Source organism: Stegodyphus dumicola, chromosome 9, assembly GCF_044657685.1.
Source record: "Stegodyphus dumicola isolate Sdum_Otavi_A_Nest chromosome 9, ASM4465768v1".
In the NCBI taxonomy this organism is placed as follows: domain Eukaryota; kingdom Metazoa; phylum Arthropoda; class Arachnida; order Araneae; family Eresidae; genus Stegodyphus; species Stegodyphus dumicola.
Window position 1 is genome coordinate 48,818,747 of NC_140776.1, and position 23,610 is coordinate 48,842,356.

The 23,610-nt window shown below is 30.7% G+C and overlaps 1 protein-coding gene across 2 annotated transcripts in view; it reads left to right on the top strand.

The window, feature by feature from the left end:
- Positions 1 to 20,108, top strand: part of LOC118187380 (arginine-hydroxylase NDUFAF5, mitochondrial-like) — a 30,176-nt gene extending 10,068 nt beyond the window's left edge. The window contains exons 4-12 of one of the 2 annotated variants that reach the window (XM_035357590.2): positions 1,708 to 1,755; positions 2,584 to 2,690; positions 9,764 to 9,803; positions 9,983 to 10,093; positions 17,736 to 17,822; positions 17,931 to 17,991; positions 18,103 to 18,186; positions 19,772 to 19,854; positions 19,964 to 20,108. In XM_035357590.2, the coding sequence (XP_035213481.1) occupies positions 1,708 to 1,755; positions 2,584 to 2,690; positions 9,764 to 9,803; positions 9,983 to 10,093; positions 17,736 to 17,822; positions 17,931 to 17,991; positions 18,103 to 18,186; positions 19,772 to 19,854; positions 19,964 to 20,038 (696 nt within the window). In that variant the 3' untranslated portion in view covers positions 20,039 to 20,108. The remainder of the gene's footprint in view (positions 1 to 1,707; positions 1,756 to 2,583; positions 2,691 to 9,763; positions 9,804 to 9,982; positions 10,094 to 17,735; positions 17,823 to 17,930; positions 17,992 to 18,102; positions 18,187 to 19,771; positions 19,855 to 19,963) is intronic. The other variant, XM_035357591.2, reaches the window with a different exon arrangement.
- Positions 20,109 to 23,610: the final 3,502 nt, after the last annotated feature.

Genomic DNA, 23,610 nt, shown 5'->3' on the forward strand with positions numbered 1-23,610 from the left:
AGTATTCTGTAGGTGAAAGATAATTTGATGAGTGTGTGTGTAAGAATTCCTATTGCAACCTGTAAATCCATGAAAATTACATTCATTTCTTAATAACATTAAGGTAGGGGTAAATTTATGATTTTGCCACCTGTAGGCTAAAATTGTTCTCTGATCACTAAATTCTCATTATTTTCTACTTTATACTTAAATATTTTTTAGAATGATAATTAATCAAAATATAATTTCACAAGTATTAGTTTTTATATGAATATTAACAAATTGTATGTATTTATGATTTATAAGTGAAAAAAGTAAAGAGAAAAAGAAAAATCATAAAAACATAATAAAATACAAGGAAATCATATTTAATTTTCTATCCAGTTTTTTATAATTGATATACATATCATTAATTACTAGAAAAAGGAAATCATAAAATAAGGTATATTTATTTAGCTATTTCATAATTTTGCAGTGTAATTTTATTTTAGCTAGTTTTAATTATCATTAATTTTAATTATCATTTAAAGAAATTAGTCTTATTTATTAAAAGAAAGTATGCAAGTCATGTTATATTATCAGAATTCATATTCATTTAGTCTTCCCTCAGGCATAGTCAGTCTCTCTCTCTCTCTCTCTCTCTTTTTTTTTTTTTTTTTTTTTTTTATGTGTATGAAAGCTAAAACAAATTGCATTCTTTTGCTTTGTGCTTAGTTTAATTTTTCAGATTCGATGAAATTTATTAATCCAAGTATTGCCATCCTAGTTTTATTTTAGCTAACCTGTGTGTAAATCTTGTCAGTAAAAGCATATGAATTTCTCCACTGAAATTTTTTACTCAAGACCCCACAAATTGTTTCAGTTGGAAACAGTACTCAAAATCACCCAAGCATCAGAATTAAGATTTACTTCAGTTTTAGAAAAACTTGTTAAAAAGATGCTGTATCGTCTAATAATTTGCACCTATACATTATTAAGCCACCATTTGTTTCTTTTCTTTCTTTCTTTTTAAGGGCCAGTGTAAATTTTTAAAAGCCAAAAATCTTGACGAGTATTTAGTTTTCTGTGCCAGTTTGTAACTCCATGGAACCACTAAACATTGATATATGCTCATAAGTTGAAGAGCATAGTTTGTGCTATGTCTAAACTTGATATAATATTTTAAGGGTTAGCAATGAGCAATATGATCAAGAAGTGATCACACATAAGATTTAAAAGTGAAGATTTAAAATGTTTTGTGAAGTCCATCTGTTCTAATTAGCTCTTTAACCTACCTGCCTTATTTATATTTTTGATAACTTATTACACACAAATTTATTTGACAAGATGCCAAACAAAAGTAGAGCTTCTCTATATGCATTCAGTGTAATTAATCTTTATATAATTTGACTGTATATTTTCAAAGTAAGTTTTAAATAATAGCATTTTATTTAGCATAGAATAAAATGCTTCTCAAATGAGAAACACAGCGAAATTAACATTATTAATACAAGATGGGAAAAGAGATTGGTAATATAAACTATAAAATAAGTTAATGCAAAATTATTATAATTATCATTTAGTGAATACTGTAAGTCTATATAGCATTAGTGCTTTTCCATTCATATGACCATAAAATAATAATAAATATGTTTTTAATCTCCATTAAAATTTTATTTTAGCTATATATTAATTATAATTAAACATGTTATATATATCATGTTATCAACCAGTTGTTTCTATTTTTAGGAAAAAGTTGATGTGATCTATCAATGCGATATGTCTCAAGGAATGGTGGTAAATGAATTCTTATTTATATCTCTCTTCAACTAGTTTACTTATTGGTATCTTATGCAACATAATTTAATACCATTTTTTATATGAACCCATTTTAATATCACCTACACTTTCCAAAATTATCTATGCTCAAAGCCTTTAAAGTTTTAACTTCAGGAAAAGTACTTTTTATGTTAAAATTTTTGATACTTTGTTATAACAGTTTGTAACATATACATGCTTCTTGTATTTACATTACAATGTAAGTCGCATTAAGAGTTCCTTTAAAAATGTATGTATTTTTTTAAAAGGATAACATTGAATAAATAAATTGAAAAAGTTGTAAAACATATATTTTAAAAGGGAAGTCTTCTGAATCTGCTGTAAAATATATTAAATATGTATATATACATTTTTTTTAAGTTTAAAGAGTTAAATTGAAATAATTATCGAATAATTTTTTTTTTTTTTTTTTTTTTCTTTTTTCTCCTTCCTTTTTCTTTCTTTGTTTGTTTTTGTATTTAAGTATGTAGAAAAAGAATTGAAAAATTATATCATACTGTATGGTTCTATATATTAAGCATTGGTACATAGGCATTCTGTGCATATATATGCAGTGATTTTAAATTACAAATTAATTGTTAAAAATATAAGTCTTAGATTTTTAATTTTGAAAAAAATTAAGAAATTCTAAGAATGTGTATGTACTAAGTGGCATAGTTTATTTTAGGATATTCTTTCCCTGATCAAATTAATTGTAGAGAAATTAAATGAAATAAAGGATCTGTGGTCTCATGTATTTCATTTTGCCCTTCAATTTTTTTTTTTTTTTTTTTTTTTTTTCTTAAGGAAATCAGTGAAGTTTCTGAAGATATACCTACTTTTAAAATGGTTGTAGATGAAGAGTTTTTACCATTTTCAAATAATAGCATTGATCTTTTTTTAAGCAGTTTAAGGTAAGTGATTTCTTTAATGTGGTTTTTTAATATTTTATTTTGCATTGTAAATTAATTTGAGTTTCATTTATTACTACACGAGAGTCTGTTGGCTAGAATAAAGTCTTTTGGCCTTTTTATGACAAGGATTTGATTCAACAGGGGTTTTCATATTTTTCAACGAAAAACACCCATAAATGAGCAATAATAATTTTTATTTTTTCAGTGTAATCTTCCACTATAATAATACACAAAACCCACTGTTTTTCTAGTGTTAAATAGCCATTGATTTTTCCATTTGTCTGAGTCTTGACCATATGGCTGGGTTCACTTGAAAATCACTAGAAATTATCATTGCTGTTGAAATGCTGATCTCCACAGAAATCCTTTAAGGCTCCAAACAATGAAAACTGATTGAAGCAACATTTGGATTATAATAGGTGTGTGTAGTAACCTTCTAAGTTTTTGCAAAATAAAATTACTTCAGTAGTTGGTATGTAAACCTGCATTTATTTATGTATTTATTCAGAAATTAAACACCTTTAGTGATCAAACCGGGTTATTTTTCTTAGTACTACATAGTTATCTAAGAACCTGATCTTAGTAATTTCTGTCAGTGGATGTGTCACAAAATATGAAATCCATGTAAAATGTGTCACTTTTATCTCCAAAAATACTGGCTGTGACTTTGCCTATTGTCAGTAAATGTACTCTTAAATGTTTTGGCGGTGGGAAATTTGAATTTTTTCACTGCTTTTGATGAACATTTTGAATCCATAATGACATACAACCATGTTTTTTTAGAAAAGACAGCCAATCAGAAAACATTGATCTTCAATGTCAAAAAGGTTCTTTTATGCGGGTTATAATGTTCTTATAATATATAGTCTTATAATGCAGATTTACAGTTTTTCCTACCTGAAAGCAAACAGCTATCTTGGTGCCTAATGGGAGCTAGCCTTTCAAAACTGTATGTATTTGTGAATAGAAAAGTTTTATATATAAATAGAAAGGTGGGTGTGCTTTGCAAGCTGGTGTCAAGCTTCTGCTGTACAAGCTTGGAAATCAATGGATAACAAACAACCCATTGATTTTCAAGTGGCAGGCATTACATTCATAGAATGTTAAAAAAAAAATGACTATAGTGTAATGTTCAAAGGAATGACTAATGCCATTTTGATCAGGTTCCTCTTATACTGAAGTACAGCCATCTTTAAACTGTTTGTATTATTCAGATGTTTCACTATAGCTGAGAATGTCATTGCTATATTGCATGGGAGTGTTTTGTATCATTCATTCATGAAAAATTTCATTAGTATGTCCTGTTGTATTTATATTCATGGGCTTAGATACCATCTAGTTTAATAAGTGATTTGTATTATCCCTTGCAATTAACATACTTTGCAATAATAGTAGATACATTGTAGAGACTATAGAATTTTTTGGAAGCAGGCAAGAAGAAAAATTCGCAATCACCTTCGCTGGGAATCGAACCACAGACCTCTGGAATACTGGCCCAGCGTGCAGAACCACTACACCATGAAGGCATGCTAGGAAAGTGAGAGAAATACCTTATATAGTTCCCCTTTGAAACGGCAACTAGGGTTTCAGAGGACCTAGTTGCCAAATTCTGGTGTGAAGAATCATCATCCACAACCCTTTTAGTTCGGGTGCCACTGTAGAGACATTAGGATTTTTTGGAAGCAGGCAAGATGAAAAATTAGCAATCGCCTTCGTCGAGAATTGAACCACGGACCTCTGGAATACTGGCCTCGCATGCAGAACCACTACACCATGAAGGCACGCTAGGAAAGCGGGAGAAATACCTTATAACATCATTTGTATTAATTCGACTAACAGTATATACTAGGATCTCTATATGCTTGTGAGATAAGAATGGCTTGATCTGAATTTTAATTTCTTCTTTGCCTTTGCATTTTATTATTTTTTTAATTGTTTACTTTAATCTTAAAAGAATGTTCTCTATTAATTATTCTAGTTGTTTATAACATGCACCTCAGTGATTCTTAATCTGTTTTGCTACACGTAACCCTTTCAGCATTGCTAGAAGATCATTTGTTCCCTTACTTTTCAAAACTCGAAAAATACATATATGCATTTATTTAGATTATTTTAAAGTGTTTTGTAACATAAATAAAAAATTTGGAAAATATTGACAAATAACAAAACTTGAATAGAGGTAGTTTTTTATATTCATAAACTAAAACCAAATACAGTCAAAAATCATTAATTCGGGCACCCATAATCTGGAATGATCTATAATCCAGACCTCAAAGCTACAAACTTTCTGCGCATGCGTCATACGTTTACGAATGAACGTTTAATGTATAACGGACAGTATAAGCTAAGCTAAAATTATCTAATTCAGTTAATGTTGCAGATTGCGTTATTCCTTAATCTTCGAATTGGATCCGGCTTATTATTTTTTGCAGACTGTTAGAGCAATTTTATAAAAGTAAGCTTGAACTTTTAATTATGTCAAATATAATTTCTGATATATATTTACTAATATGTAAAGGATCTACAAAGCGAAAGTATGTTTCAAAGTCCATTAAACAAAAAGTGGAATTGCTGCAAAAAAATGGATAAAGGCATATCCTTTGTTTATCTAACCATTCCGAAATCTGTTTATAAATTTCACGCTGTTCTGAGGCGGGGGGTGGACGCCTCGGCGCACGATAAATTGGAAGTTTATCTGTCAGTACTATCCTTATCTTCAGGGCAGATGTTTTTATTTTATTTGGCTTATAATTCCTTACTAAATGTAGTGTTTCATCTTGATGTACTCCGTCTTTGATATGATTTAAATCAAATTCCTCGTCATTATAATTCGCTTCTGATAGCGAAGAAAGTGACACAGATGTTATTGAAAATGAAAAAATTTCGATTGACGAATTAGTTGGTATTCTCGGCACAGCAATTATAGGACTTGAACATCGGAACTTCATAACTGAACAAGAAATTATGTCTGTTTAATAGAATTAAAGAGAAAGTATTATCACATGAAATGAAGCAACTTAAACAACTTACATTGAAAGAAGTGTTTAATAAAGTAAACAAATAAATATTAAGCTTTTTCTTTTTGTAAATTTTGATGCCCTTTAGATCGTAATTGTTCTTTATTTCATAATTTATGGTTTCATATTTTTAATTTTATAATTTCTGCATGCCATCTTATCAGACTTAAACTGATGATCTATAATCCGGAAAAATCAATGATCCGGAATCGCCGAAGTCCCTACGAGTCCAGATTAACGACTTTTGACTGTACTTAACAGCTAAAGGAAAGGCTCACTGCATTCCCTCTTTGAAACTATGAAGTCACCTCGCCCGCATTTAAGAATAACTTCTAAAGTGTTAGGTGTTTTTAAGAACTTTTCTAAGTTTCAAATAATATTATTTTTTTGTGCAGTAATAGCTTGACAATCGGAAAAGCTCAAGAAATGCAAATTCCAGATGTGTGAAAATTCCAAATAGTCGAGCATATACTAAAAAATGGAATTCACATTAGAAATGCTAAATCAGTGGGAAATAATTATAAAAACAAGTGTCCTATTTGACACTAATTTGAATATCAAAAACATACATTTAAAATTAAGATTTTGGTGAGGTTTTATTCTTGTAAAAGCTGACGTATTTTAGGTTTTATCCGATTATGAAATCCCGCTAAACATGAAAGTTGGCGAAGATTTTGCCAGTCATTCTGGAAGAAGTTTAGATGAACATATTGTTCTCTGTTTAGTCTCATAATAAAGAAATACAAATTATGGATATAGTGTAAAAAAGACTTAAATTGTTTATCATAATTTTTCATGTTACATAGCTATTATTTATTCATTTTCAAAGTTGTGTATCGTGGCCTTTTTTGATGCCCAGAACCTGTAACTTTTAAAATATCCCACTTCACACAGTACCAAATATTAATCAATTTTTTTCAAAATGCAAGGCAAAATAGAATTTGTGTCCTATAAAATAGAATTTTCAAAAATTATACCAGCTTATCGATAATTAATCGAATTTACAATTAAACCAAACCTGACATCTTATGGTCAAGTTGTGACATCATGCTTAAATTAATTAATTATGCACACAACAAATTAAAAAATGCATTTTCTTGTAAACTGTTTAACTTCAGAATTCACATTTCTAGCCAGCAGAAAGATTACAATTTGTTTGTTAAATCAGTCTCTCATCCCATAATTACCACTGCATAATTCATGACCAATTCTTTCTTCCTCTTCAGCATATAGTTACCATTATCCTTCCATTCAAGGAGGGACAATGTGTATCAGTGCTAACAAGCATTTCATGAAATTTTCATTCAAGGAGAAAAGAAATTTCATGGAATTTCAATTCATTATCCATTTTGGCACTAAATTGCACAGTTTGCATATGTGTAAACCAGTATTATGAGCTTTAATTTGTATGGCTTTATTTTGCTGTAGTACTGATAACAAAAAAAGGGATGCTTTTATGAAATTAAATGATAACATTTGAAAATGCTTAAGTCATAAGGGTGGAAGTGCAAACTCTGCATTCCATCTTTTAAGGTTTTTTAAGGTTTCTACTTTCAAAATCTTTCTGTTGGCATGCACAAATTATATTCAAAGGGAGTTCTCAGAAAATGTCACTAGAAGAAGCATTTTTTAATTTGTTGTGTGCATAATTTGTAACATGTCATAACACCTATGCAAAACAATTTCAGCTTGCAAGATACGGATAAAATGTTGAAAGATTTTGATCCATTTGGTCAGTGCCTCCAAAGAATAACTGCATTTAAATTGGGAATTTCCCAAACAACGTCGACCAATTTATTTAAACAAAGAATTGTAACTGATGATGAAATAATAGAAAATGCAAATGTTTCAAGGAAGTGCAAAAGAAATGGAGAATCAAGAGATACTAAAGTTGCCCTTCTAGAATGGTTACAAGCTATGGGACTAATATAAAAATCTATATTTCTAAAGCTCTTTTGACTAAGAAGACTGTGAAATATACTAAAATGCTAGGAGAATGTCTTACGAAATGGAAAAACAGAAATAACATTGTTCACCGGAACTACTTGGTGAGAAGCAAAAGGCAGATTATAATGCAACTAAGAACTGGATAAAACAGATTTTATTTAGCTACTAAATAAATACAAGCCACATAAAATTTATAATACAGATGAAATTAATCTTTTACTGAGCATTATTGGAGCATGCATTTGAATACAGTGAGAACAGCAATGATTTTAATAAGTGGCGGGCAATGTATATACTTAAAAATACATAAGTATATACACATTTATATATACTTAAAAAAGATTAAGTTCAAAGGAGTAAAAATTAAGATTATCCTGTCTAAGGAAAAATGTGGGGCAGGTAGAATATTTAAGAGATCTTAATGGAAATGGATCTTAATGGAGAGTAAAAATGGAAATTTAGATAAGTCTAAAGGTGTATTGTACAGAATGCAAATATGAGAAAAAAACTTTGGTGAAAACCTCAAAAATTAATATAGCAAGGAAAAATTAGTACATGAAATAATAAACATATTAACTAATTAATCACTCCCATCTAATGTTTCAGACAGAACTTATTAAGGGGTAAGCATTTAAAACATTAAACCAGGTTGATTAATGAGAGATAAATAGCATGTTTCATTCGTCTGAACAATGTAAGACTGCAAACCATTGTAAATTAATTTACTTTTTGAAAAATTATTTAGAAGTCGTCTTACACTGCTGATAAGCTTCCCCAACATGTCATCTGACCTCTTTAAATTAGAAAGTGCAAATAAACAAACTAAAAGTAAAACATATAAAATATAAAAACTGATAATGTAAAAATACAGCAAATTGCAAGAAAAATTAGCAGAACTGTGCAAAGAAATTCCAAAAACATATTCATATTAATTATGAATTACTAATGCGAATTCAAATACACAATTAAAAAGGAGGGTTGTCTCATTAACTTAGTCCTATGAAAAAATCGAAACTGTGCAATTTCTGCTCATAAAAAAAATTTGGTTATGAAGAAAACATGGATTATAGGGCATTGCATTGCTGAAATAGTTTGCCATTCAAAAAAGCTGTAATCTACCAACATCTAGACAAATACTTCAGATAAAAACCAATGAATTTAGCACATGCTTTGGAGACACTGGAATAGAATGAATATCAAATACAAATAACCGTGCATAATGATAATAATCATAATTAAATATTAATATACTTGTTTTAATCAAATTTATTATTCACCTCTTTTGATAACAATGCTAATTATATTTTTCTTTATTCATCAGTAAATTTTTGTATCTTTTTTGAGATAATCCATTTTTCTTATCTGGTTGGATATAGTGAACCAAATTTCTATTATATATTATTATTATGCACGGTTATTCCCTTGAAATTCTTTACCATGAGGTGTGACTGTATGTGCAGTAGAAAGTCTGAGATCTGGAATCATCAGGACTTCAGTTCTAGAATTTAAGGTCATCAGTTTGAATCTAGTATGATTATTGCAGAAATTATAAAATAAAAAAACTGAAAAGTTTGTAAAATAATAAAGCATTTCTAATGTTTAAAAACCAGAAAACAAAAATCACTGTTACCAGAAAACAAAAATCACTCAACGTTAATGTTGTTTAGTTTCATTATTTTTTTTTCCTTCTAGTATAAGGCTATTAAGCAGTTTTATTTTATATATCAGTAATTCCTCTTTAATATAATACTGTGGGTATGTCACCTGATGGTGCACCAAAGCCTGATGGCGCACTCATTGCATCTACGTTTGGTGGTGATAGATCATTTTTTTATTATTATTAGTTATACTAATGCAAACATTAATGGTAAAATAAATTAATCTCATTATTAAGAAGAAATTATAATGCAAAGTTAATTAATTTGAAAAAATTTTTAACACTTCACTCTTCAATAAAAAAATTACACACATTTCTTTTAATCATATGTGTATATATGTATATATATATATATAGTATTTTGTAATTATAGTAATTTTAATATCCCTAAGTTTTATTTTATCCTTATTTTAATTTATCTTAGCTTTTAACATATCTTTTAATCATAATAGCTTTCACTGGATCAATGATCTTCCTGGTGTGCTTCAACAAGTAAGTTAAATTTATAAATAAAAAAGTCACCTTTTTTAAACATAAAGAAAGTAATTTTATGTGCAACTAAAAGTTTATATTTACATTATAGTTTTTTTTTTTTTTTAAACTTGTCTTATTTAAACATAGTGCTTTCTTAATTTTAATTAATATGTATATTGTATTTCTTTCTGCTCCAGATACTCAGTTCACTAAAGCCTGATGGTGCACTCATTGCATCTATGTTTGGTGGTGAGACACTTTTTGAGCTTAGGTCATGTTTACAATTAGCTGAAATAGAAAGAGAAGGGGTAATTTTTTTGTAATCTTCTAATTTATATTAAAAGTAAATACTAGTGATAAAATGTATTGCTGCAGCTTTGAATATACCTGCCAATGGAATATATAAAGTAATCATTATAATAAAATACTTTTTTCATCAGTTTATTCAGTATTGATATATATATATATATAAATGCCAAATCTGAATAAATAAAAAATGTGATTGATATACTATGAAACATTTTATAAAATTTTTGTTTATAGTCATGGTGATATAAGTACTAAAAATAAAAAGTTTTCTTTAATGTTTTTTGATAATTTTTTTAAACTTGAAATAATTTTAACAAATTATATGCAGTAGTACCTCCTGTAAGGGACATCTTTGTTTAAAGGATAATTCTGTTGGTCCTGGTCCCTTTAAATAGGGGGCCCACCAGCGGCCGAGCGGTAAAGTCACTGAACACTAGTAATTCGGTCCTAGGTTCGAATCCAGCGAACGGGCTGGTTGCATGGGTGGTTTTGCGGTTTTCCCCATGTGTAACGTGTATATGAGCCAGTTTCCCTTAGAAAGTCCTCCATGAAGGCATCCCTCCCTTTAGGCAAATAGCCCTAGTGTGCTTTGCCATAATTAAATACACGACCCTTTAAATAGGAACCTCAATGTATTTATTGCTTATTGACAGACACTGAAAAAGAATTTCATAATGTAAGATAGAGTTAAAGAAATAATTAAAAATGGAAATTTTTTTTTATTAGTGGTCTTTTGACGTTTCAAAGGCAAGTTTACACTTGGTGAAAGATAGTTTTGTGACAATGAAATTACGAAGTGAAAAGTTAATCCCTCTTTTTTGAAAACTGCTTTTCAGTAGGGAAAAAGAGAAAAATATATTGGGAAAAAGCAAGTTGTGGTGTTATCAAAAGGATATTTCACATTCATAAAATTCAAAGACCAGTTATTCTTACTATAATTCATGGAGGAATAAAAATTTTAGCAAGTTGCAAGCCAATCCAAGACAGGGACCAGTGTAAAAGAAATGGTGGTGAGATGACTGGATCACCAATGATAGGGTGAGTGATGTGAATAGAGTGAAAACTTTTATCATTGTTAATTCTTCTAAATTGTTAGAAATTATAATTAATTATAATTAATTAGAAATTATAATTGTTAGTTCTTTCTAAAACTAGGAAGCTAAAGAAGTTTAGTTTTGTATTTGTGAGTTATCTAGTATGGCTTCAAAGAGGAAACATTAACATTAAAATAAAAATTTGGTGTACTTGATATATGTAGCAGAAACTGAAAAACTTAGTTGAGAGATTTAGGGAAGAAATTTAGAATAAGTAAACACCAATTAGGTCATGTCCTAAAGGACAGAAAAGTTTTATGGATTGCTAATTCAAATGAACATTCCAAGACTGTAAAATTTAGAAAAAGGGAAGCATGTGAAATTGATGCAGTAGTTTTCAGCTATTCTAATTCAATTAGATGGTAAAACTAGAAACTTAATAGTAAAATACATTAAAAAAGATGGAATCTAAACTTTTTAATATTTAAATTGTGACACTGAAGAAGACTATACAAATTATGTGTGTGAAGTATTGTAGATTTAGTTAAGACAGGTGAACGATCAAATTTTTCAATGTCTAGCACCAATCAGTGATATGTAAGAGGAGTTTAAGTGTTAATCAAATGCATTTTTTTTTTTTTCCTTTCGTATGAGACTTCTGAAATTTCATTGTCTTGTGGTGAAATTGAAATCGCATTGTCTATTAGTGTGGCGCTTCATGTTTGCTGATAGACATTTATCCTCAGCTCACAAACAAAGAGGTGCAAAATCTTTAATTTCAGAGGTATTAGTCTAGCACACCCCAAAATAATTGTGTTTGATGAAAATTACAATACTGTTGAGTGTTGTGTATCCCAGAAGTTGCTAAAAAAATGACAAATTTTATGACAGAAAAGGTGGCCAGAGACTATGCATAATCATCATTACTTTACTGTTACTTAACTTGGAAGTCGTTTACTAAGTTTAGAGCAAATGATATCTGCAAAAATTGGCAGAATGCACTTCCATGAGAGTGAGATACAAGGTGGATTATTTCAGCAAGTATTCCATTGCTACTATTTTCAGAAACTGGAATGGTCTACCCTCGTCAGTGATGACTCTTGCTTTTGTTTTGAAAGCAGTGATGAACAGAGATATTCTGAAGACTATATGACAAGTGCCATCAATAAGTCTGGACAAGAGAATATCATACCAATAAGCTCCTGAAATAAAAGTATGAGATAGTATAAAGTATGGCATGCAGACTCCTTTTGGTTTCCTTCCTCATATGCTGGAGGATCAACATTAGGGAGCTTTTAGTATGTAGTATGACCATTCCTGCAAAGTATTCCAGGAGTTATGCTTCTATATAACACTGCTAGACTGCATGTTGCTTATACTATTGTCTGCACGGATTTTGTGTACTGCCATAGCTTACTGATTCTCCAAACTTGTCTTGCACTGAACACATTTGGGAAATCTCAGATAGTAATTAATAACCTCATTAATAGCTTGCCAAAGTGTCTAATTTTACATGTTTCCAAGTAAAATTGAAATAATTTGAATTTTAAAGTCTAAGCTTTCAAATCCTTTCTCATTCTGGCTATTCATAAAAATAGTCATCACTGGCAAATAATCGTACTATTCTTATTTAATACAGAAACATTTGAATACATAGGAAATCTAAGAGAATTACATATGCATGTTTATTGCACCATTATTTAACTATGCTACTCTTATGAAAGGTATTTTGAAAAGAAGGAGCATATTATTTTATTTCCTTGAAATATGTTTATTGCAATAAAAAGAAATATTATATACAGTAGAAAGGGTGCTTCCGGACTCTTCGGGACTTCAGCGATTCTGGATTAGGGATTTTTCCGGATTATAGATCATCAGTTTAAATCTGGTAAGATGGCATGCAGAAATTATACAGTTAAAAATATGAAACCGTAATATATGAAATAAAGAGCAATTATGATCTAAAGGGTATCAAATTTTACAAAAAAAAGCCTTATATTTATTTGTTTACTTTATTAAATATTTCTTTCAACGTGCGCATGCGTAAAGCATACATTATGCGCGCACGTAATGTGTGTGCATTCTTTACGCGCATGCGTAAAGTTTGTGGGTTTGAGGTCTGGATTATAGATCATTACGGATGATGGACGTCCGGATTACGGACTTTGTACTGTAGTACTATATGGTAAGAAAAAGAATATGTTTTTATGCTTATTTACAAGTTCAGTGTGTTGTTTAAATGTAGCTAGAATCTGTTGAAGTGTGTAGATGACACTGTGGTGTGCTGTTTGTTCTGTGAGCTCAAACTCTTGTCAATTTCATTTTTCAGGGATTCATCCAAATACCATGCACAGGCTGCCTTCATTGCCAGCTTATTAGAAATTTGCAAGGAATTGTAGCAGAAATGCATTTAACAACTGTTTTGCAGTTAGAATGTTTATGGCAAAAACTATCACTTTGATGTGTGTCAACACTTATGCAAAAATGCACACATAAAATTTCTAATTTAGCAAACACACTTTTTCTCTATCAGATGATATATGGTACATTATTCATTATGTAGCAAGACAAGTTTCATGTACCAATACATTGAATACAGAAAAGTTGTGCAGCGTTAGTTTTCAAAGAATAAGAATAAATTTCTGTAGATTAAAATGTAAATTAATTTCCTTTGGATTTTTGTGTGAAGTTGCATCCCTTTCTTTATCTGGCATACTGTTTCATTATATTAGACATAAATCTAAATTGTATGAAATCATTGATTTTGTATTAATAAATAACAGTTTTGTTTCATTTAAATATAAAGCACTAAAATAGTTCAATATTAAATGACATATGAAAATTAAAAGTTATGCAATATTTAATTAACAATTTTAGGAAATAAGTTGTAATGAAAGCTAAAAGAATTTATTATGAGGAAATAATGGTTCCCTGTAGAAATTGGTATAAATGGTACTAAGTTGCCAATGCTGCTGTAATATAACAAGCAACAGACCATATAAAGTCTTACCTTGATATATGTCCACACTAAAATACAATATGTTCGGATACAGGGGAAAAATTTTAGGGGTATACAATATTTGGCATACAACTCAAGTTTGATGAATCATGACTGCATGCACTACATTTGTTCACCTCTCTCAAGACAATGTTATAACTGCCTCTGAGCATCAGTTGCTCATGAGAAGTTCAGTAAATAACTTGCACTCTGAATTTCCAAGTGATTTAGTGTTTTTCACATAAATCTTTTGGAAATTTATGAACAGTGAGGTTTAAGAAAGTTATTGAGAAGAGTCAAGTAACAAAAAATGTTATAAGGATCATCACAGAGATTGGAGGAAAAAAAGATTTTTAAAACGTATGATGATGGCATGTGTATTTTGGGCTTGTTTACTGCATACCATATGCTGAGTGTGATGATGTCTGCAATTGTGAAAAACAAAGGAGTTAACATTACAAAGGGGGTGAAATCAATGCTCTTGGGAAGTTCAGTAAATAACTTGCACTCTGAATTTCCAAGTAATTTAGTGTTTTTCACGTAAACCTTTTGGAAATTTATGAACATTGAGGTTTAAGAAAGTTATTGAGAAGAGTCAAGCAACAAAAAATGCAACAAAAGGCTCATCACAGAGATTGGGAGGAAAAAAAAGATTTTTAAAAATTATGATGATGGTATGTGTATCTAGGGCTTGTTTACTGCGTTCCGTATGCTGAGTGTGATGGTGTCTGCAATTGCGAAAAACAAAGGAGTTAACATTACAAAGGGGGTGAAATCAATCACCAAACAAAGATCAGAGCATGTTGAAAAATTGATTTCTATTTGGATAGCAGAAAACATATGCTGTATCAGCTGCAGGGCTTCATTTATGTACAGAATATATTGCACTCATTGCATTTGTATTTTAGTATTAAAAAGGGCTATAATGATCACATTAAGATTTTTTAAAAGAAGAGATTAATTATTTTCTCTCTATTTCTTATTTAAAAAGTTGCCATACATTCACGGATCTGGAGTATATTAATGATGTATACTATGAGGTACCACTGTAATTTCATTTAAGTAGATTTTATATTAATTTTTACTGTTAATGTACTAGTATGATAGATGGGTGAAATGTTTATGCATTGTACTATATTTTATTAATTAAAAATGCTTTAAAAGTATATTAAAATCAAGATCTTAAATCTTTTTAATTCATTCTCTGCTCTTTCTATTATTTTAAGTGGGTAGTTGAATATGTGTGATATCTTATCTGAGCAACAGTCTAATGGTACTAAACACAGAGGTGTTTGTGCTCCGGGGATTTTGAACGATACTCGGAAATTCCGGGAATTGTCGTTCAAAAGGAAGTAGGAATAATAATGAATTATTTATTTTGATCTGGGTAATTTTGTTTGCTTTGAAAGCAGAAAACGCAAGGTCAGTGTGTGTGTGGTGAAAACTTTTCCTTTCTTTCTCCAAAGGCAGTGATAATGTGCGAAAAGGGGGAAAAAACTTCTTTTTTGTTCTTTACTTATTGCGAGTTATGACTCATTTCCCCGGTTCTCGGACATTCTCTTCTGGATTCTTTTCGGCAAATAGGCGCGGCAGAGAAAAAAGGGAGAGACTTCGTTCGACCAGATGTGCGAACACGTGACTCTGGGTTCAAAGGTCTTATCTCTCCTGGCGTGGCACCAATAAGTAGAGAAGGGGGATTTTTCGCCGTATTAGCTATTTGTCATTGATCGCTTCTCAACTTTTTTTTTTCTCCGCTGTGTAAAATTTTCGTTTCATTTATTGATGCACATGTAAATTTTTCGTTTAGTTTATTGAAATATTTTTTTATTTATGTACGCAAGAGAATTTCACTATGAAATTTCTCGATATAAATAGTGATATTATACAATTAGAAGAAGGTGTTTGGAATGCATTTAGGTGGAATTGGATTGAACTGAGAGATGGTAATGGGGATACCATCAGCACATGGTGCAAGAAAATAAATGTTGCTAGACAAGCATATTGTGTTTTTTGTAACTCACTGCTGAAGTATGGTGGGGAAGGATTCAAGTCTTTCACAAATCATTCTAAAACTGTGACGCACATAAAATATTCAAAGTGCATTAGACATTCAATGACTTTAAGTAATTATGCTAATTCAAAAAATACTGATGACTTACTGGAAACTGATGCTCGGCCATTGCATATAGTGACAAGAAAAGCACGCCAAGAGGTATTAATAACTTCATTTATAGCCGAGAATTCTCTTTCTTTCAATGTAGCTCCCAATTTAATTGAACTCTGCAAACAGTTGAGCCGCGATCAGACGGCACTAAACTCGTTGGAAATGTCCAGGACTACTGCATGTTATAAGATGAAATATGGGCTCGCAAAAACTATTAAGGAAAATATCATTAAAACTTTAAAGGAGACTCCATTTTCTCTAAATTGAAATGAAAGTACTAGCAATGCTCAAGAAAGTATACTGGCAATATTGGTGCAGTTTTATGACAACAATCAAAATGAAGTTGTAGTTCATCATTTTGCATCTCTAAAGATGGAATCTTGCAATTCAGAAGCTGTTTTTAAAGCAGTTGTTAATACTATTGAAGATAATAATATTCCATGGGCAAACTTAATTAGTGTATTAATGGACTCGTGTAACACAATGCGTGGAAAAAAAAGGGTGTTAAAACCAGACTACGATCAAACAAAGCACCCCACTTATTAGGTATTGATGGTGACACATGTCACACAGCTAATAACTGTGCAAAAAAATTTGCTTCATGTTTTGATAGATACTTAGAAGATTTGTTTGATGACATCTATTTTGATATGAAAAGCTGCAGTAAAAGAGAAAAAATTTTCAAATTTGTGAATCCCTTGCCATTAAAAAACTTAAGAGACCAGACCATAGGTGGGCGTACATTTTATGTGTTAGAAAGAATCAAAGATCTGTGGGATGCTCTTATTGCATTTTATTTTCACTACTTGGATAAAACTTATAAAGAGGATTATTTTTTTTAAAGATTTTTAAAGATAAATTAAATTTTTTTTTAAAGAATTAATTCAGGTATTTTAAAATATTTACATAAAATGTAGTAGTTTATATGTTTGAAAATTTATGGTTATTAATTTTGCAAAAAAAGTAATTCATTGAACTTTTATAATTAGGTCATTCAATACTTCATAATTGTAATTTTTCATTTCTTCCCCCCCCCCCTTCTCGAAACTCCAAAATGTCGGTAGTAAGTCCGTAAAAGTTTCAGGGGATTTTTTGGGGTCCCACAAACACCCTTGTAAACATAACGAGGTTTTTTGCATATGAGATTAAAATGTACATGAAAACAATATATGTAATTAATCCATTGACTATGGAATTCTTTCCTGTGAAATCTGAATTGAAGCATAGTAAATAATGCTTATTCAGTTGAAGGCGGTCTTGTCATTTGTAATTTTAACGACACAGTTTTCCCGTTTTATGTCCAGTAGTTAGCATAACCATCTTTTGTATTTGGTAAATGAACTTTAATACAAAAATCTTTATTAAAAAATAATCTAAGATTTAAAGAAAAATAATTTTAAATTGTTTAATTTCTGCACTAAAAGTGAAATTTTTATTGATTGTAGGGTTTCGCACCTCATATTTCACCATTTGCAAGGCTTAATGATGTTGGGGATTTACTTACAAGGGCAGGTTATTCAGGGCTTACTATAGTAAGATATTTTCCTACATGTAAATTTTTGCATGGTTAAAGATCTTTGATTTTATATTTTGAAATTTAATTTTTTTTATGTAATTTTGATTTTTTTCCCCCCATAACGGATACTGATGAGATAAAAATAAACTACCCAACAATGTTTGAATTATTAGATGATTTAAGAGGTAATTACAATTTAACTTTTTTATGAATTTTTATTCTCTTATTTAATAATGATACTGTTTTTAGCATTATGAATTAGTAATGCAAGATAGTTTCTTTTTAAATTGAACCAGGAATGTCTGAAAGTAATGTGGCTTGGAATCGGAAACTTCACATAAATCGAGATTCTTTGCTTGCTGCTGCAGCACTTTATATGGGTATGTATTAAGCTATTTTAAGCAGTCAATATCCATGTTTTGCCTTGATTACTATATATAACTGTTTACGTTATAAAATTTATGCCATTTTCTATGTTTTTTTAAAATTATATGTTGTTTTATTTCCTATTTTTGAAGCTTGCATTATTTGTGTTTTTGAAGCTAATTCAAAAATATGAAAAATACATTTTTATATATCTTTTAATTATTTGACTATCACTCAGAAGACATGATAGTTTTAAACAGGCCTCATCAGTTCATATAAAGGAAACAACTATACTGACTAATTATGAAAGATTTATTATTTTGTTTGATCAAATTTCATAATAATTTAAGATTCATGTCATATGTTGTTGAATATCTTTCCAAATACTTTTGTAAATGCATTGATTTTTGCATCTACAAATTTAAAAACTGTAATCAGAAGTTAGTTATGTTCATTTTACCTCATCGGTAGGCATAATATGGTTTGAAGTTAAATTTGTACTTGATGAAATCAGTAATTTGATTTTACTTGTTTTATCTGTGACTGGTTTTATCTATTCCATAACTTTGTATTACATCTTGGAGTTGAAAGGAATTTTCAGTACTGATTGTCCATACCCCACTGGAAAGTCATGAAAAAGTATTCATGAGGCAGTGCAGAAAAATGTCACCAAAATAGTTATATTGCAACCAACAAGTTCACCAGAAGGTATTTAATGTGGCAACCAAAATATGCCCAGCACATGCTTGTTTTTGCCAGTCCACAGTGCCAAAATTGTATGGATGCCAAGTTTGTAAAGTTCTTTCTCGCTAAAGTTTGTTCTCTGATATTTTTAGGTGAAATCAGATCACTGTATACATGGAAAGAATAACAATCTGCAAATGCTTTTGAAAGTCATCAATGAGTTTACTGTTTTTTGATGGTAGTGCACGTGATCAGAAAATGCTAAATTTTCTGTGATTTTTAATTTATAACAATTTTATATGTATACAATGTCATACTATTTTTCTACTTCTTTGTATATTCTTACTTTATTTTTAATCATTTGAACTGTGGAAAATGAAGGACATGTGTTGGACCTGTTGCCTTTTATACCAATAAAACCAACCAACCATTCATATGCTCAGTAAGACCTTTCTTAGTTAGTCAGTATAACGATCACCCTTATGCAGGGTGTTCAGAATCTATGGTGTTATCTGAATCTGGGTAATGTGTTATGTGAGAATCAAAATATTCAGTGAGTTTTTGAACCCTGAAGGTCTGTTATTTAAATAGGTTTAAAGCGAAACAAATCATTAACTTTATGTAAACATTCGATTTTGATCAAAATTTCTTTGGTAGAACTATGAAGACTTAAAAAAAAAATTCCCGTGTTTTGATTTATTTTACTTAATTTCAATATACAGAATAAATGTGGCACATGTCTGTATCATACGCAACAAAATATACTGTTAACTTTTATTTAAAAAACTTATTTTCTGTATTTCTAACATGGAAAACTTGGTAAAAATTTTCATCTTCACCATGTTTAATTTTTTCACTTATGTTTCTTTTACATAATTTTAAAGTTTCATATTTTGTTTATCATATGTATTTCAGAGAATTTTGGAAATGCAGATGGAACAGTTCCAGCTACTTTTCAAATAATATACCTTTTGGGATGGAAGCCAGATAAATCGCAAGTAAGATAGCATACAGGCAAAAAAAAAAAAAAAAAAAAAAGAGTTTTAAACATCACAACTGTATGATGAGTGTTACATGCTATTAATGTGTAATTTCCTTTCATTTTAGCCAAAACCTGCCAAGCGAGGTTCTGGGAAAATATCTATGAAAACTATCTCAAATATAGATACAAAAGAAATTTGAAGTATGAAGTATTTGTATAGATAGTTATTTTTTTTTAAACTAATCATTTAGAAATAAAATGTTAAAGATATTTCTGCAGTCTTTTTGTGTAGTTATTTTATTACTTATGCTCACTTAATGGTATTAAATGGCTTTGCTTCATGTTGGCTAGAATAATACAAAGATATTTTCGCAAATTAATGTTTGAAAATGTGTGATGTAATTTTTACTTATGCATCTGCTAGACATATATTAATTAAGATTAAACTTTTTTAAATCAACAAAATAAGGGAAGTAATCATACTGCATATCATTTATGCAGTAATTATTTGATTATATTTTTTATTATGTAAGTACTAAATAATTCATGAATGTAAGTTGGAATTAATATTTGCTCACGATTCATGAATGACAAATACTTTCCAGGTACTTATTTTATACTTTTAGTCATGTATATATATATATATATATATATATACTATCGCGAATTTTAGGCTGAAATTTGTGACAAACATGCTACTAAGAAGTCAATCTCAGCACCGAAGCTTCAGTCTGATAATTTCCCTCTGGCGCCTGTGAAGAATGTAAGTATTTTTTCATCGAAATCCTGTTCAGATGCTTTAAATCGAGCAATTCCAGATTTCAAGATGGGCAGAAATTTTTAACTACTTGTCTGCAAATTTATTGAATTTGTATAAAAATGGAAGAAGATCAAATCCACCCTAAAAAAAGTTCTACTCGCTCTTGGAATCGTTGAGCAACTGATCTAAATGAACCTGTAATTCTGCTGTTTCACTGTAAGATTAATTCTAATTTTTACTAATTAGTGCTTCTGGGCTTCACAAAATGGTGAATTTACACATTATGGACTTTCACTTGCTACAAATGGATTTATCTCTTACACCTGTTATGTTTCAGGCTCCCCCTCTCAGCCAACCTTTTCCTTTGAATTATTTCATCCGGACATTCTAAGTCATGTGTCTTTTGGCTTTACTTATCAACGAACCAGATAAGTCATGTGCCCTTACCTACACAGACTAGACTAGAAAATACACTGCTGGCCATTAAAATTGCAACACCGAGAAGGTATGATCTGAGGAACGTCAAAATCACATTAAAGGGAGAAGAGGTTGGGTTATGCAAATTATTAGTATTTCAGCACATTTAGACGACGGAGGGAGAAATGACATTTGAAGCATTGCATAAAAGAAGTTGTCTAGAGGATTTCTCATTTGGAAAGTGCTTTGTAAGGTCGGAGTTTGCTCGGAATATCGTGTTATGCCTCAAATAAGAATAAATACTTACCATGTGTCAGAATTCGATAGAGGCAGAATTGTTTCCCTTCAAGTGTGGATTATCGTTCAACGATATCGCCCGTCACACTGGTCGACATCCAACCACTGTCATGCGAATACTGAATCAGTGGGTTGCTGAGGGTCATACTGAACAGCATGCAAGATCTCAACATCCAAGAGGACAAACATATTTTGAGGTCAGCCCTGCAGAACCGTACAACTACATCACGGACCATTAGTCAGGAAATAGGCATGTGTGTAGCACGGCCAGAATCTCTTCATATGGGTGCATCAATATTTGCATGAACTATCAGCAGGATGACCATTATTTCGGCTTCCCTTGACAATGCAGCATAACGAGAGACGATGATTCTGGTGCCGAGTGACAAAGCTGGATATAGGAGTGGCACAATGTCATCTTTTCAGAGAAGTCCCAGTTTAGTGTGCAGTATTCTGATGGCTGTATATGTGTCTGGAGGCTCCGAGGAGACCACACGTCATCTACTTGCATTCGATATCGGCATAGGGGCTCTGCACCTGGTGTGATGGTTTGGGCAGCCATTGGGTACATGGCATACACATCTTTAGTTCAGATCGATGGTAATTTGAACTCAAATTGGTACATTTCTGACATCTTGCGTTCAGTAGTTGTGACGTATCCTCAAGGCCTGCCAAACGCCATCTTCCAACAAGATAATGCAAGACCACATGTTGCACGTCTTGTTCTGACTTTCCTCGATACACAGGATATTCGATTGCTGCCCTGGTCTCTAGATATGTCACTCGTTGAAAACATCTGGCCATTGGTTGCTGAGAGACTGACCAGCCACCCTTCTCCAGCTATTACGGCTGATGAAGTGTGGTATCGACTTGAAGCAGCATGGAATGAGTTGACCATTTCTTCCATCCAAGCCCAGTTCGTCTCCATGCCTAACTGGGTAAGGGCCATTTTAGCTGCCAAGGATGGCAGATGTTTCTACTAATTTCACACCCCCTGTAAACCCGCAAACTGCATATAAATTTAATCATTTTGACTTCAAGCCATACTGTTTTACGTACATTAAAAGTATCTTTTTTTGTACGTGCTTTCCTTCATGGTATTGCTTACAAATTTAATCATTTTGTCTTCAAGCCATACTGTTTTACGTACATTAAGTATCTTTTTTTGTACTTGCTTTCCTTCATGGTGTTCCAATTTTAATGGTGAGCAATGTATTTCTCAGACGTCGGACCATTGTTTTGACCTCCAACTTTAAGAGTTGTCATTAGGCAAGAGGAAGCCATGAATTCATTGTGTTTGTACCACATTCTGACCCTGTCATCTGCATAATCGTGCAGGAAATGAGATTCAGCAGACTAAGCAATTTTTTTTTTCTTTCTAATCATCAGAAGTCCAGTTTTGGTTTCCTCGGATCCACATCAATCATGATTTCCTATTTATCAAGGATCCCATGGATATCCTTAATAGTCCAGTGCTTTTAAACCCCTTTCATTGCTAAAAAGTAAGTCCCTCATGATGTGTATTCAGCTCTAGTTTGTGATGCACTTGAACTACACTGAGCGGTAATTTATTGTATTGTTGCCATTCTACAGCTGTGGATGTTTGTGCCAACCACTTTTCACTTCTTTCATTCATCAGCATTTTTCTAAAATTTTAGCCACTCTGTCTATATATTAATGTGCCAATATTATGTGCAAACTTTACTTTAATAAAATGGTAGGCAAAGTAATTCAAAGTCCAAGATCTGGAATCCGTGGGACTTCGGCATTCTTAATTTTAGATCATTAGCTTAAATCTAGTAAGATAACATGTAGAAATTATAAAAAAAATATTATTCATTATTATTTCTTTACGAAGAAGTATTTTGCATGAAGTAGATTTTTCTGAATGATAACCATGTAAAATTAAAATGAAACTTGAAGCCAAAGTGGCAATATTTTCTGGATTTAAAACCATACTATCAATATTCATTGCTCTATTAATGACTGATGCATTGTCATTGCAATGTATATATCATCCTCATTTAGCATTTCTTCTGATATTCCACTAATAAGAAAATTTCACTTTTCTTGTAATATTCTAAAAACATTCAGATTTATGGCTTTCATCATCATTAAATTCAATAGCTAGCTATAAATTAAGCGAAGCATTTTTAAAAATCCTCTCATGATTTATAATAACATCATATTTTATATTACATTCCTAGAATTCTTGGAAAGTATAACTTTAGCTTCAGTTTTTAAAAAATTACTTTATGTCTGCATTTTAGCGCATGTAAATTAAATCTATTTGCTGAT